The sequence below is a fragment of the Mauremys mutica genome, chromosome 2, assembly GCF_020497125.1.
Source record: "Mauremys mutica isolate MM-2020 ecotype Southern chromosome 2, ASM2049712v1, whole genome shotgun sequence".
Lineage (NCBI taxonomy): Eukaryota > Metazoa > Chordata > Testudines > Geoemydidae > Mauremys > Mauremys mutica.
This window is the reverse complement of record NC_059073.1, coordinates 273,719,432-273,733,779: the sequence shown is the minus strand read 5'-3', so window position 1 is coordinate 273,733,779 and position 14,348 is coordinate 273,719,432. Positions and strand designations below refer to the sequence as shown.

The window sequence follows — 14,348 nt, the reverse complement described above, 5'->3', positions numbered from 1 at the left end:
ACTTTATACTAGAAGGAACAATTTACTGTTATAATTTAAGAAACAAGTTTCATTAACCTAACATATTTCATGCATCACCTTTTCTTAGTTTATTTTGGACAGAATTTTTTTTTACTAATTTACTTTATTATTTATATTCTTCCCCACGTTTTATTTTTCCCATCTTAAACAACTAACAAACAGACTAGCCAATTTCTTTTTGAAGTTCTTGTTCAATGCAAGATGAACACTGCAGTGATAACTTCAGAGGAATGTTAGAACACCCTTAATTTTGGGGGAAAAAATTACTTGATACATTTCCATTGCTCTTGTGTTTTGAAAAAACAGTTGGCCTATAGCTTACACTTTCTTCTTCTTCTTCCTTTATGCCGCTTTTCCTGGTGAGGGTTGCAGCAGCAGCAGCAGCATGGAGAGTAGGGAGGATCAGATCTTCTTTTCCTCCACAAGAGATTCCAGCTCCTCCTGGGGGATTCCCAGAGTTCCCAGGCCAGCCAGGAGATATAATCCTTCCAGCATGTCCTGGGTTGGCCTCAGGGCCTCCACCCAGTGGGACGTGCCCGTTAGAGTTCCAACAGAAGCCTCCCAGGGGGCATCCTTATCAGGTGCCAGAACCACCTCAACTGGCTCCTCGCGATCCGGAGGAGTAGTGGTTCTACTCTGAGGCTCTTCCAACTCCTCACCCTGTCTCGGAGAGTAAGCCCAGCCACCCTGCAGAGAAACCTCATTTCCGCCGCTTGTACCCGCAATCTTATCTTTTCAGTCATTACCCAAAGTTCATGACCATAGGTAAAGATGGGGACGTAGAGCGACCTGTAAACCGAGAGCTTCGTCCGACAGCTCTCGCTTCTCCACCATGGATCAATACAGTGCCTGCATCACTGCTGCCGCTGCCCCAATCCGCCGGTAGATTTCCTGCTCTCGGTTCACAAGTGATGGGAAGAAGACCCCTAGATACTTGAACTCTTCCACTAATGGCAGGTGCTCCCCCTCACCTCGAGAGAGGACCATGACCTCTGATTTGGAGGTGCTGATTCTCATCTCAGCTGCTTCACACTCAGCAGCGAAACTTTCGTGTTCGCGTCCGAGATCACAAAGCGTACATTTTGGACAAAGTATTTGTATAAGCTCCTTTAAAACCTATAAAATAGCCCCTGTCGTAAAGAACTCACGATCTAAAGAGGCAGCCTTCTCATGAAGGAGTGGAAGACAGATGCAACTCTTTTTTGTTAAGTAGTTTAGATGTAGGGCTTAGTGATGTTTTATTCCAGTACAGTGGTGCTCAGTCTCTGGGAGTAGATCAGTAGGTCAGCTGGGATAACTAGCAAATATGTCAGAGTAGATTCTGGCTGGCATTTTTAAAGGCACTTAAGGGAGTTAGGGGTGCATTGGGCACTCAAGTGCTTTAGGTGCTTTTGACTATCTCAGACACTAATCACTAACAAACCTGTAAAAATTAAAAAGGAGGAAAACAAAACACATACAGAAGTGTATCTAACCAGAGAAAAATGTGTATAGATAGTAGATATTTCATAGAACCATGCTTCGTTTTTGTTCAACACAGACACTGGGTACGAGTAGCATGAGGTCAGACTTTAAGGAAGAGAAAAGGCATTTCAGAGTATTCCATATCGTGACCATAAGGAAACATTTTTACTTTCATTTAGAAAAGACTGCAAATGTCCACCTGTATTTAATTTAGTGTTATAAAACACTCAGCTATTGTCACATGATGTGAACTCCTATTTTCAAAGAAGTTAAAAAAGCTTTTATGGCACTGCAGTGGGGAAAGTGAACAGAATATCTGCTCAGAACATGAGGAGTACAGGAGCATCTCATCTTCAATTTGAAATTACTTTAAATTATAAAAGATGTTGGGCAAGATATTATACAATGCAAAGTATATGCTTTCACCACTCAGTTATAAACATGTAGTTTCACTGGAATCTACAGAGAGTTATTTTAGAATAAGAACTTCAATTGATTCAAATGAAGGGAAGACTTTACATGTCTTAATCTTGCTAGAGTTTGAGCTTTAGGTCGGAATCACCAACAAATCCTTTTTAGGGTTAGGTAATTTTAGGGCTCACTGTGCAGCAATTTACTACAAAGAGACAGTTAATATAAGATATACGGATACAGTGTATCTGAACATTCCTCCTTTCACAGGATTCTTTGTGCAAGTAAATTTAATGAGAATCAACAATTTGTCCTACTGTTGCTTAGACTCTGTTGTAAATCAAAGAGAAAGAAAAGATTCTGTACATTGGTATTGGCTAAGTGCCACTGTAGAAAGAGATTTTGTTTAAACATCTGTTTAAAAAGACTCTTTAGTTTGATTCTTTATGTTTTATTTTTAAAAGAAATTTAGGAAATATTTTTGAAAATTCTTTTACTTGGGAAACATTAACCATGCTCATTTTACAGAGGTTAAACAGTCGCCCTAAGGAACGTACTGCATACAACTATACATTTCTTGCATACAGTACAAGGGTGCAAAGGTGTGAATTTGAGGCTCCTGAGGGTATTTCTACACAGCCACTATACACTCCCGGTGGCCTGTCCTATTTCATTGCTGGGTCCACCTTGCAGGGTCCCAGAGCACAGGCTCCAGCCCAAGCCCAGAAGTCTACACAGCAATGAAACAACCTCACAGCCCAAGCCCCGCGAGCCCGAGTCAGCTAGCACGGACCAGCCGTGGGTGTCTAGTTGCGGTGTAGACATACCTCTGCAAAATTACCTCAGGGTAAGTTCTGGAAGGCTTTATGGATAATGGGTTTTTTTGAGGATAGACTTGAATGAGTGAAGTTATTTAGTACATCAGAAAGGAAAGGACTTCCACACTTTACATCTTCATAGAAGAAGAATTAGTCTTCAAAACTCTGTGAGGAAGTAAGGCTGATATTAGTATCTTCCTTTTACAGAGGACAGAGACAGATGGGAACCAGAATGTTTGACACTGAGTGTCAAAATATGGAAGCCCTCTCTGCTCTCTTCCCAACCTCAAAGACAACACTGGAGGATCGCCTGATTGACACAGACAGATCAGCTTAGCTAATCATCCATTCCATCAAGCATTGAGCATGCTCAGCTATAATGGGTATTCAGTTCAGTTTCTGTCCCAACCAGTTGGACTACTTGACATTTGGGTAGAGGCTGGGGATAGGGATGTTTGCACAGGGTTGTTTATATGTACTGACTTGCTGACACAAGTCTTGGCAGCTTCTCAGTTGTACAGGGGCAGAAGAGGTTAATTGATTTGTCCAATTCTACGCCAAATAAGGCAGTGGCAGCATTAGATCATGGAAGTACTTGATCCCAGTCCCACATTCAAAACTCTGATTGTTGCCTCAGGAAGCAAGCTCACACTTACAATTGTCTAAGAATTATGGTGTGTCCAGTTCTGCCAAAGGATGCTCACATTTTCATCTCATCTTAAGCAATGCCTCTTTTGCTTCCACCAACCCAGCAGCCACAAAGTCATTATATTAAATAAGTTTTACCAACTTGACAACATGGTCTATTATCCTCCATGCTCTTTGTAAGCAGAAATCTTTGCTAAGAAGACCAGTTGTTCTTTCTTTTATCAAAAAATAAAAAAAAAAATTCATGGGAAAGCTTATTGCTGATTTTGCAACAAACTCAAGTTACTATTCAGTAAATATTAAAGCAGATGATTATATGAACCACCACACAAATGGCCAGCCCTTCTATGGATAAAAAGCAACAGATTTTCTCTATATTTGATTTTATCACTTGTCAGAGTGCATTTAATGTCTATTAATAAACCATTGAGATACTTACCCTGTCTCCAGGTCGCACCATTGGTTCTTGTTTTGTGCCTAATTTATGCAGTATATTGTAAGCAACCTTCATACTTCTGGTCCAAAGTTTGCCTAGTAATAAATAATTTGTAAAATTAACTTTAAAATTATGCTTTAAACTTTACTTGTAAAATGATAAAGAAAAAATGCACCTCTAGACCGAAAGGACTAAATAGCAGGAACATTTAGGGTCAGACTTTGCTATTGGGTGCATACATGAGGCTCCTACTGAACCCAAAGAGAATATTGTGGATACATTTTAACACAGATGTTTATTTGAACATTTATCTATCATATGAAGCATTATAATAAAAAAGGAAAATCTCAAGCTCTCTTTATATTTTAAATTAATTTTTCCTTCAGTTCCTTTTCCTATACCTGCCAGGATCTGAACTCTGGGTTCTATTCTATTGCCTGCAGCACTCAACTGTTTTAAGTGGCTGGGATATCATTCAGCCCAGACAGAGACAGATGGCTGTATCATCATTAACTGATGTAGGGCAGACACAGAAAGCTGAATTCCCACCCTGGCAGAACTATGCCGGGGTGGTCCCCTCCACCTCCCTCCAAAGGCATGACTAGGACCCATGTGGCACATAACCCAACCCAAAGCCACATGGGCTGAGGGTGCAAAAGAACAATTCCAGGAAGATGCCAATCCCTCCCCAGGCCAAAGAAACTCCCTCGCCAGCAGGAGCTGGCACACAAGCAGCAGGACACCCCTGGACACAGATGATGTCATCAGGCTGCTTTTTACAGCTTTTATTCTGTACAGTCTTTCCCCTTTGCTACTAGCTGTTGCGCCAACATTGTCCCACAGTGTCTTCACCTCAGCTTCAACTGCACCTGCCGTTTGTGCACAGCCTCCTTCCCTCTCCCCTCCCCACTGCCCCCCTCCCTTTGCCTTTCCATTAACTAAATCCCTCACAATCAAGACCCCACCCAAAGAATTTTTTAAAAACAAGTTATGGCAGTAACATGACATTTATAAACAAACATTGATGGTTTGTATATTGTATCCCTTTCCCCCACTCTTCGTCTGTCTTGTCTAGTTAGACTATGTATGTGCTTCAGAACGGGGACTTCATATTACTTATGGTTTATACAATGCCTAGCATAATAGGGCCTTCTTCCCAGTTTTTTTTTTCCATTCATAAGTTCACAGACAAGGGTCTCATGTCAGGTTTTATTCATATAAATATTACAGTAGAACAGGAAGGTCAGTGCCACACAGGTCAGTGCCAAACAGTGCCCAGCATCCTCTCTGTCCTGCTGCTATTTTGCATCTCCTTTCTTTTCTCCTGCTTCTAGTTTCAGGGTCTCTGGAGCTGTGCAGTTGGCCTTTAGGCACCATCACAATAAAATTAATATTTAGAGAAGAGATTATCTTCAACTTTTTTAAAATCTCAATTTCTGCTCCACTGGGAACTGAGCAGGTATATTAGGGCTTGTCTCATGTAGTTTACTAACAGGGTGTGATTTCTAAAGTGCACTAACACATTTCGCATTAATTGGTCCATGTAGATCCTGCTGGTACATACAAAGGGTTCTCTTGTGCTATATTACAGCATACCAGCAGGGTCTACACAGACCAATTAATGCACAACACGTTAGTGCATAAGAAATCACACCCTAGTGAGGCACATTACCCCACTGTATAGACAAGCCATTGTGTGCCTACAGGATTTTTCCTTAAATACTAGAAATTGTCACCACAACACAACATACCACAACAGAACTAGTTTCCAGCTAGCCACTTCTATGTTAAAGTGAGTCTTTATCCTCAAAGTATTCCACTCTGATATATTTACAATGTTCAATAACTGTGTCAGAATTAAATTTGACAAGCAAACATGATCAAACCTTAAAAGAAGTGAAGAGAAAAATAGGTAACCAACAGCTTTGATTTCTAAAAGGTGCCCAATATTAGGGGCTTAAATGGTCATAAACCTTATGAAACAAGTAGTGCAGTAAGAGAGCACCGGAGAAGGAAAAGGCAAAAAGTTCAGAATTGCAAGAAAGAACCATCTTTACACAAAACACTTCCTAACTTGACAAACACAAAGACTGAATACGTTTTAGCCCTTGCTTGATGCTAATGAGAGTTAAGGGGACTCTGCATCCTCAGCCATTTATTCAGTCCATGAAGCATTAATTCTACCACGAGTCTTAAGTTTGTGTTTATGCCCATCCAGATGTCCTTTACTGTATGTATTTGATTCCTTTAACCAATTTTAACTCTCACCTTTCTTTCTTTCTCTTTATGAATAAACCTTTAGATTTTAGATACTGAAGGATTGGCATCAGTGTGATTTTTGGGTAAGATCTAAGTTATATATTGACCTGAGTGTGTGGCTGGTTATTTGGGATCAGAAGAACCTATTAGTTGAAGAGATTGGTTTTAAAGAACCACTCATCTCTAAGTCTAGTGTTTTTGGTGGTAATACAGGGACTGGAATGTTTAAGGAAACTGCTTTGATGACTTCTTGTCACTGCAAAATACTGTCTTTAGCTCTCTTAAATCTATGGGTTGATGGAAAATTAGCTTCTTCAATCCATCAGTGACTGACTTGTTTCCAACATGTTTTTAAGCAACTACTAAAGAAGTTTTAGTTTTCTGAAAATGAGGAATAATCTTCTCTTTAGCCACTTTCTTCACCAGCTTGGAATCTGGCCCTGAGCACTTTTGCCAGACTTTCAAATTGTAGAAGTCTTCATGGTGTGAAACATGTTTTCCAAACATATGTGAACTACCAGATTGTCATCCGTGTCTCTCCTCCCCTACACACCAAGTATTTTCAAGTGTGTGGTATGAAGGCAACGTCTCTGGAGTCAACTCACAATTTGCAAACATATACATGAAAAGCCTGGTTAAGATAAAGAGAAACACTTCCTCTCACTTTCTAGCGGCAGCAACTAAAGGTGTGACAAAGATTTATTTTAGTGTGAGGTTATTTACTAACAGCAATTTTTTCAGTGGTGTTGGACTTTTGGTTGAGTAATGTAACAGCTACCCTAGCGCTATTGGCAACAGAATTTAGCTACACTTTTAATAGATCTTTTCTCAACTCAGAATACATTCATGCCAAATGCAGGGGGCCCTGTCAACACTTCTCACCCAACTGAAATTTAACAAGCTCAGAGTAAGTCCATACTCAGGCACATCTGACTGAGCAAAACATTCCTAAGGTAAAGGAAGTCACAAGGTCTTAAATATCATATAAAAGAGATGAGTTGACAAAATTACACACACACTTACTTGACGTGGTTCTGAGGTAAATCCTTTGGGCTTTTTTCCCTCCCTTCCCAATTTCTAATGTAAATGTACATTTGTGTTGAATGTAAAGAAGGTTATAAAAGAAAAGCTTGCAGAGAGAAGTACTTACAGACAAAACAAACCACAATCAGTTTCCTTATTAGGAACAGTATGCTTCTCATAACCACACAGCACTAACTCAGCAAAAGCAAGCCAGTGGTTTCTTACCAATCTCCACGTGCAGCAATTCTGAGACTGTCAAAGTTAACTGCAAATAATTTCGCCAGACATTTTTTCAGTATCACAATATGACATTCCTTGTAAGTTAACTAGAAATTAAATATTTGTTAATCTGAGCTGGGTTCATAACTTGAGCAACTAAATGGTAAGAGCAAACATTTTCTTAATTTGCCAAGAAATGGCTGTTGTTCTGTTATTTCTCCACAAACAGACCTATTTTACATCCATCCTGTGCACTGAGCAAGTCAGGGGCTTGTGGAAAACGCAGCATATGATCATGTAATAAAGATTATATGATAGTGCAGGTGCACAAGAGGGCAGAATGAATGGTTGCAACTGTTCCATCTGGCATTATTTTACCCTGAGTGCTTGACTTTGCGGCCTAAATTTTTTTTTTTTTAAATTGTGCATGCAATTTCCAAGGTTTTTTATGGGAGAAAAAAGGTAAAACCAAAATTTTGTTACATACAACTGTAACAAAGCTCAAATCCATGCATCATAATTATTTAAATCCTGAAACTTCACCACCATAGCCCAGGCTTCTGCTGCTTAAGCAAGATACATTAGCTGACAGCAGAAGGTGGTTATCGCATTGAAGGTGATGCACTGCGGGTAGTAGTTTTTGGGTCTGGGGAAGAAGACCCCAGTTATCTCTCTCCTCTCTGGAAGTGGGGAGCTCCTGGCCATGACCCCTGGGAGAGAGGGAGGGCATGGGTTGCTGGGACCAGGCGCTGGTCCAGGGTGTCTGGGGCAGCTTGGCCTGGCTCCTTCCCATCAGCCCCTGTCCTGGCAGCTTCAGGCATTTCCAGCACCGTGCGTGCTGGTTCTGCGTTGGCAGCAGTGTGGGCCCGACTTAAAATGTTCACGTATTCAGTCATTTTGGCATGTTGCTATAATTTTCCTGAGCCATGCAAGTGACAAAAGGAAAAAGGCGATTTTCAAAAGTTTCTCAGAGCAAAACCTAAAAAGACAAAGAACAGCACTTTTCTATTTGGAAGGCTCTCTCTTCTCAGAGGCCTACCACAAACAAACAATGAAGTTAGAGCGTCTGAAAAAACTGGGCTGCAAAAATCTTTTATAATGAAAGTGTTAGGCAGCCTAAATATATGGTGCATTCAGCTCCACCCATAAATTATTTTGCACTGGTTTTGTTGTACTTACTATGTATTTTTTTTAAAGATACAGGCAAAATGCCTAGAACCCTTGCTAATCCCAAACTTATTTTCAATGTTTTCATTTTTGCCTCCAGCTATTCCAATAAATAATTCTTGGAATGATCCTTATACTGCAAAGAGAAATGACTGCAGTATATGTATTGTATGGTTTTTATACCATGTTACCATTTTTTTCCTATTTTACATGAAAGCACCAATATTGAGCATATTAATTCATTCCAACAACATCACACATAAAATATGGGTTTTGACTGCTTGATCAAACCTGGCATGAGCAAGAAATTGTCTTTTGTCCCCAAAGCACATATTAAAATTCTCGAATAAAATCCCAAACTCCTCTAGAACCCTACAAATCTTATCATTCTCTTACATTCCAGGTATTTTCCATTTATACCAATTCTGTGTTTTTACTTATGCCTATACAGGGACTGTGTAGTAACAAGCCAACTAAGAGGTTCTTTTCCTAACTAAGATCCCAAAGGCATAAGGTACTTTTTACGTAAAGAAATTTCATTTAATAAATAGGGACAAAGTCTTTAACAATATGGAAAAAAAGGGCAAGCAGTACATTAAACATACACTATTAAGTTGGGAGGCGTGAGGAACATTGAGAACTGAGCAATGATGCAAATTATATTAGAAATAAGGTCTGGACACATGAGAAACAACCTGGAAAAAACCAAGCTAGTATTATACAGTACGTGTAGGGGAAAATAATGCTGCACAATAAATGGAAGAGAGAAACTTGCAAGGTAATGGTGAGAGAAGATCTAAGGGATGTAGTGGATTGGATGAGAGCTTGCAGTGTAATAAATGGTGTGAGAGGGAAGCTAAAAGCAATTTCAGACTACATATGAAAGAAACATCACTTCTTAGACTAAGGAAGTGATAGTTTTCTATATGGCATAGGTGAATTCTTATCTACAGAGGCCCTCACTTAAGCCCTTTTAAAATGCACTATGGTACAGTAGTTATCTTTGCCACTCTAACAGCAGTTTCCCCTCTAACTTATACTGCTGAGGGAATTCTGCGCCCCCAAAATTTTTTGTACACAATATTTTAAAAATTTGCAAAATTCTGCAAATTTTATTTGTCGATATATAAATGTGGAGGCTCCAACATAGCAGTGGGGAGCACTAGCTCTGGTTGCACAGAGGTCGGGGATCACCCTGCATTCTCTCCTTCACCTTCGCCCCCGAGACACGGACTTGGCAGTGAGGCTACACACAACCCTGACAAAGCACAAGGACCGGCCCTGCCCCAGAAATCCCAGGGGGTCCTGTTCCTCCATACCAGGTGCACCAGGTGCGGGCAGGCAGACTCAGCCTGGCAGAATCCAAGTGTGGGAGGGGCCTAAGTGTTGGGGAATCCAGGTGTGAAGAGAGAGGGTTCTGTGTGGAGCAATCTGGGTGTAGGCAGCTCAGTGGGAAGTCTGGGTGCAGGGGGATCTGGATGCACAGGGGCTCATTGTGGGGTTCTGGGTGTAGGGGAAATGAAATTCTCCAAGGAGGGGGATCCAGGTGAAGTTGGTTAAGGTTTAGTGTGGGGGAGGGGAGAGCTTGGTGTGCGCAGCTCAGCGGGGGGTCCAGGTGCTGGGGGAGTGGGGCTTGGTGAGGTGGGGGTCCAGGTGCGGGGGGGGGTTCATCAGGGTGGTCCAGGTGTAAGGGGGAGGGCGGATCATTAGGGTGGAGGTATGAGTGTGGGGGGGTTCAGTGGGGAACAGTCTGGGTGCAGGGGTGGAGATGGGGTGCTGGGGGGAGGATGGGACTTGGCAAGGGGTCTGGGTGCAGGGGGCTGCAAATTCAGGGGATGAGACTCTTCTGCACAGGGGCTGGGTGGATGGGGGAGCAGGAAGCTGGTGGGGAGGAGGAGTGCGGAGCTTCCTGCAAGCGGGGGAGGTTTCTGGGAGTGGGTCTCACTCAGCCCTGGCCCCAGCTGCTCCTTGCAAGGGAAGAGGAAGTCCCGCCCCTCTCCCACCCCCAGCCCAGCTGGGTAGGAGCCACTGGCTGGAGCATCCCCAGTCCCGCCTTCCCCTTTCTCTCCTCCCCCCTGGTGATTTAGCTCTCCACTGGCTGCTCCGGGTGGTAGGCGATTACTGACACTGAATAGGAAGCTGGGACCTTCATTGCCAGAAAGCTGTTGACAATTAGGAGGGAAAGACAAATCCTCCCTGCCCCTTACCCGAACATTTAAAGGGCTGAAAGGATTCATTATTGAGGAAAGATTAAACTAGATGGATCTTGAGAACAAAGACAAGGAGGGAGAAGTGTGGCAGTGAAAGAACTAAAGCCTACCAGCATTTGAAGAGTGACTACCAACGAGCTAACTCACTTATTTAGGGTGTTCCAAGGGAGTATAACTGAATACTGGGAACAGCCAGGTGAAAATAAAATTCAGACTGAATATCAGTTAAGAGTTAAGGAGGTAACGAGATTGTGGAATAGCTTCCCAAGGGAAATAGTGGAAACTCCAACTACACAGGATCAGATGCTCAAGTGCACGCAGCAGGATTCACTCTACAGAGCAGCTGAGGCTTTAAAGCTTTAGTACCATACTGCTTCCCTACAGGGAGAATGATGATGATACAATGAGGATTCCTCTCTCTCTATCTCTCTCTCTTCCCCTTCCCCACCCCATTTTATGGGCTCAATCCTGACAAGGGATTAATGCTGTACCTGTCTTTGCTATTTTGATTATAAGCTTTCAGAGCAAGGACTATCATTTTGTACAGCACCTAGCACAATGGGGTCCTGGTCCATAACTAGGGCTCGTAGGTGTTACAGTAAGACAAATTAATAAATAATAATAACAGCCACAATGTCACCAATAGAATGGCAGCTGGCTGTAGTTTTTAACTGTATTTCAAATACAAGTGTAATTTAACTGAAGAAAAAACTGATAAGATTCATAATAGAGATTAACATTTCCCAGTGAAGTGAGAATGTCAGCTTGACATCTAGTTAACGAAGAAGAGTCCAGAGTACTTTCTGGTCCCATACCAGTGAGTCCCTTATGAAGTTTTGCGGTTGAATAATTAGGTTTTACATGTTTTTTAAAAAGTTTCTCTCTCCTCAACAGGGGAAACTGTTATGTAAAGGAAACGATCTTCAAAAGCATTGTCAAATGCACAGACTGGAGGGAAAAATGTATTTACCTTCAGTCTTTCAGTTTCAGATATCTTAGGTGTTGAACAATACCAGGGGGGATTTTCTTGACTGATTTAAGTTTACTGTTTCAAGCAAAGATAGCCACTACTCTTTCTGCTAAAAGGATGCCCCTTTTGAATATCTCAGACCCCATACTTACCTGAATAGTTACAGACTGGTGCGTACTCAACTCTAACTATGGTAGGTTTAGAAATTGATGATTATTTCCTGGAAGTTAAAAGCAAAATAAGCCTAATAATTTTGTAGATGGCGTCACATCTACTATTGAAGAGTGCAGGAGAGTAGAGCTTTGTAAGGGTTAAGTCAAGTCTCTTCTTAGAAATTCTTAGTTCCCTTAAATATGCATCGCTATAGAACCCCAGGATTAGGTGTTTAATAAATTAAACTGCTTCCCTACCTATTTGGCACACTACTGTACTATCAAATTCTCTCTTTAGTATTAGAAACATGCTTACTTTGCCCCTATGGATAGGCTCCCCTAGCCTGCAATAGCTGAATTCTCAATACGGACTAATTCCCCGTCTTCCTCAGTTTATTTGGGGCATTCGGTACATAATACCACTATTGCTATTTTGTTACCACCTATTTTCAGATCTTTAAACTCATACTTTTTTTTTCTCATTGGCAAACAAACCTCCTCAAGGAAGATCAAGACCACTGATCAATGGTGAATCACAGGTTTGCTTCCTAAATTCAATTAATCCGGGGGAAAGGTTTGAGGCATGATAATCTGAACTTCGATTCTTGAAGTACTTGTGTTTTACCAGTCCTCCTCTCCACTGTTGCAGACATGTTTTCAGTCTAGGAGCGGATTCACTTTGCAGTAAGTCAACGTCTTCATTAGTCAGATGGAAGGATCACTCTGAGCAACATAGCACTCTTCAAATACAATGTGTGAAAAGTATTGTCTCAATGGCATTCCAAACCCCTGCTAGACTGGGGAGCTAAAGACCATTAAAGGTAAACCCTGGTTTACTTCAGGCAAATGAAGAATGCCAACAATCAACTTTGTTTTAGTAACATTTGAAGAGAACAATCCCTTTGAGCACCCCATGAACATCCCATATTTAGATGGGAGTCATTTAAGAGAGACACCCTTATGTGAATCTATCTTTTCTGGCACTTATCTGTTGCAACAGATGGCATAATTAGCACAGTTCATAGTGCAGTAGATTCTGTGTCAAAGCCAGTGCAACACCAGAGGACTATGGAATTACTCTGGATTTACACCTTGAACAAAGTCTGGCTTAATACGCATGACCATTTAAAAAGTTATTTTATTTTATAATGCCAGAGACATTGCTGGCATAAACTCTGTCTCCCTCCTTCCCCCTATTAGTGTATTAGATTGTGTATTTTTGCAAATTCGTACTCCCATTTCTTAACCAAGCAAAATTTATTAAATAAATAAGAGCACTACCAGTAGAAATGTTTTTAACTAGTCAAATATGCAGCATAACTATTGTAAGAAGCTTAAAAAAGAGTGCTTACCGTAAGTGAGAATGTACAGTGGTTTTCCATTAGTGTCCATAGTGGTTAGGCAAGGAGCTTTTGGCGAAATGGTCCCCCATCGCTGCAATGCTGCTTCCAGAGAAGGTGGCCAATTTGTAACCACACCCAATTGTTCCCCACGCATAGCCAACATCTGAGCGCCCTCTGGCTTTGGTTGGTTTGGATCCGGCTGTTGAACTTATTATGAAAACAACAAAACAAAACCAACAGTTACTATATAAATTCTATGCCATGTTTATGCCCATGTAACCAAGAGAATAAGTTACCTTTGTAAAACAGCCTGAAAATAAAATGTTAGTACATGTGGAGAATACAGTGCCCAGTTTCATAAGCCCCCAGTACTGCGCCTATATAAATAAAATGTGGAGAAGTATAGTGAGTTACCTCGTAATGTTCCTACAATTGAGATGAAATAATTAATAAATGGATCTATGGAAAGCATCATCCAAAATCCTTATGTAATTTCTTTTTGTCATATTTGTACTGTAAGCATAAGCAGCATGCATAAATAAGTTTGCTCTTCAAAGAAAGACAAATCCTAGAGCTAGTCAAAAGTCACATCAAGGTAACTTTTTCCTTTAAGAAGAGATGGAAAATTTTCATTTTTCCTTGATTAAAAAAAAATGTAGTAGCAAGGTAAATTGGTAAATAGTACACCAATTTAAGTTATATTGTATCATACTGCTTTGCTATACACTTTTATTAAAATAATTTGACTTGCCACAGTATGGCAAGACAGCATGGTCAGCAAGCTTATTTTTTAAAAAACAATTGCATAGTTATTATTCACTTTATTATTGTCTCTACTGCATTTCCAGCTATCATTTTCAATGATTTTATTAACAGATATGCAAGATGTGCATCCAACATTCACTCCTCCTCCTCCTTCTTCACAGACTGGGTCTTTCAGATTGACCCAGATGTGTGAAAGGAAAAGACGTAGCACACAGTAAATACTCTTAGAACAGAGTTTTTTCCTCCACTCTCTTTCATACACAAAGTGATTTTATTCTAAGCAGAGGTTCACTATAATCAGTACTACAAGTTGGGCAAACAAGATGGAACTATGATTTTACTCAGTGCATCCAAGTTCACTATAAGCAGGTCCCGCTGCATTACTGCTCTCTCAGTGGCAGTCAACCAGCCTAGGACATGCCTACTAGAAAGTAGCAGTCCA

At 40.9% G+C, this 14,348-nt stretch overlaps 1 protein-coding gene across 2 annotated transcripts in view; it reads right to left on the bottom strand.

Moving 5' to 3' along the window:
• The window catches only part of DIP2C (disco interacting protein 2 homolog C), a 487,597-nt gene that overhangs the window by 131,745 nt on the left and 341,504 nt on the right, over positions 1–14,348 (bottom strand). For both annotated transcript variants that reach the window (XM_045006686.1, XM_045006687.1), the window contains 2 exons: positions 13,151–13,348; positions 3,802–3,893 (listed from right to left, as the gene is read on the bottom strand). In XM_045006686.1, the coding sequence (XP_044862621.1) occupies positions 3,802–3,893; positions 13,151–13,348 (290 nt within the window). The remainder of the gene's footprint in view (positions 1–3,801; positions 3,894–13,150; positions 13,349–14,348) is intronic.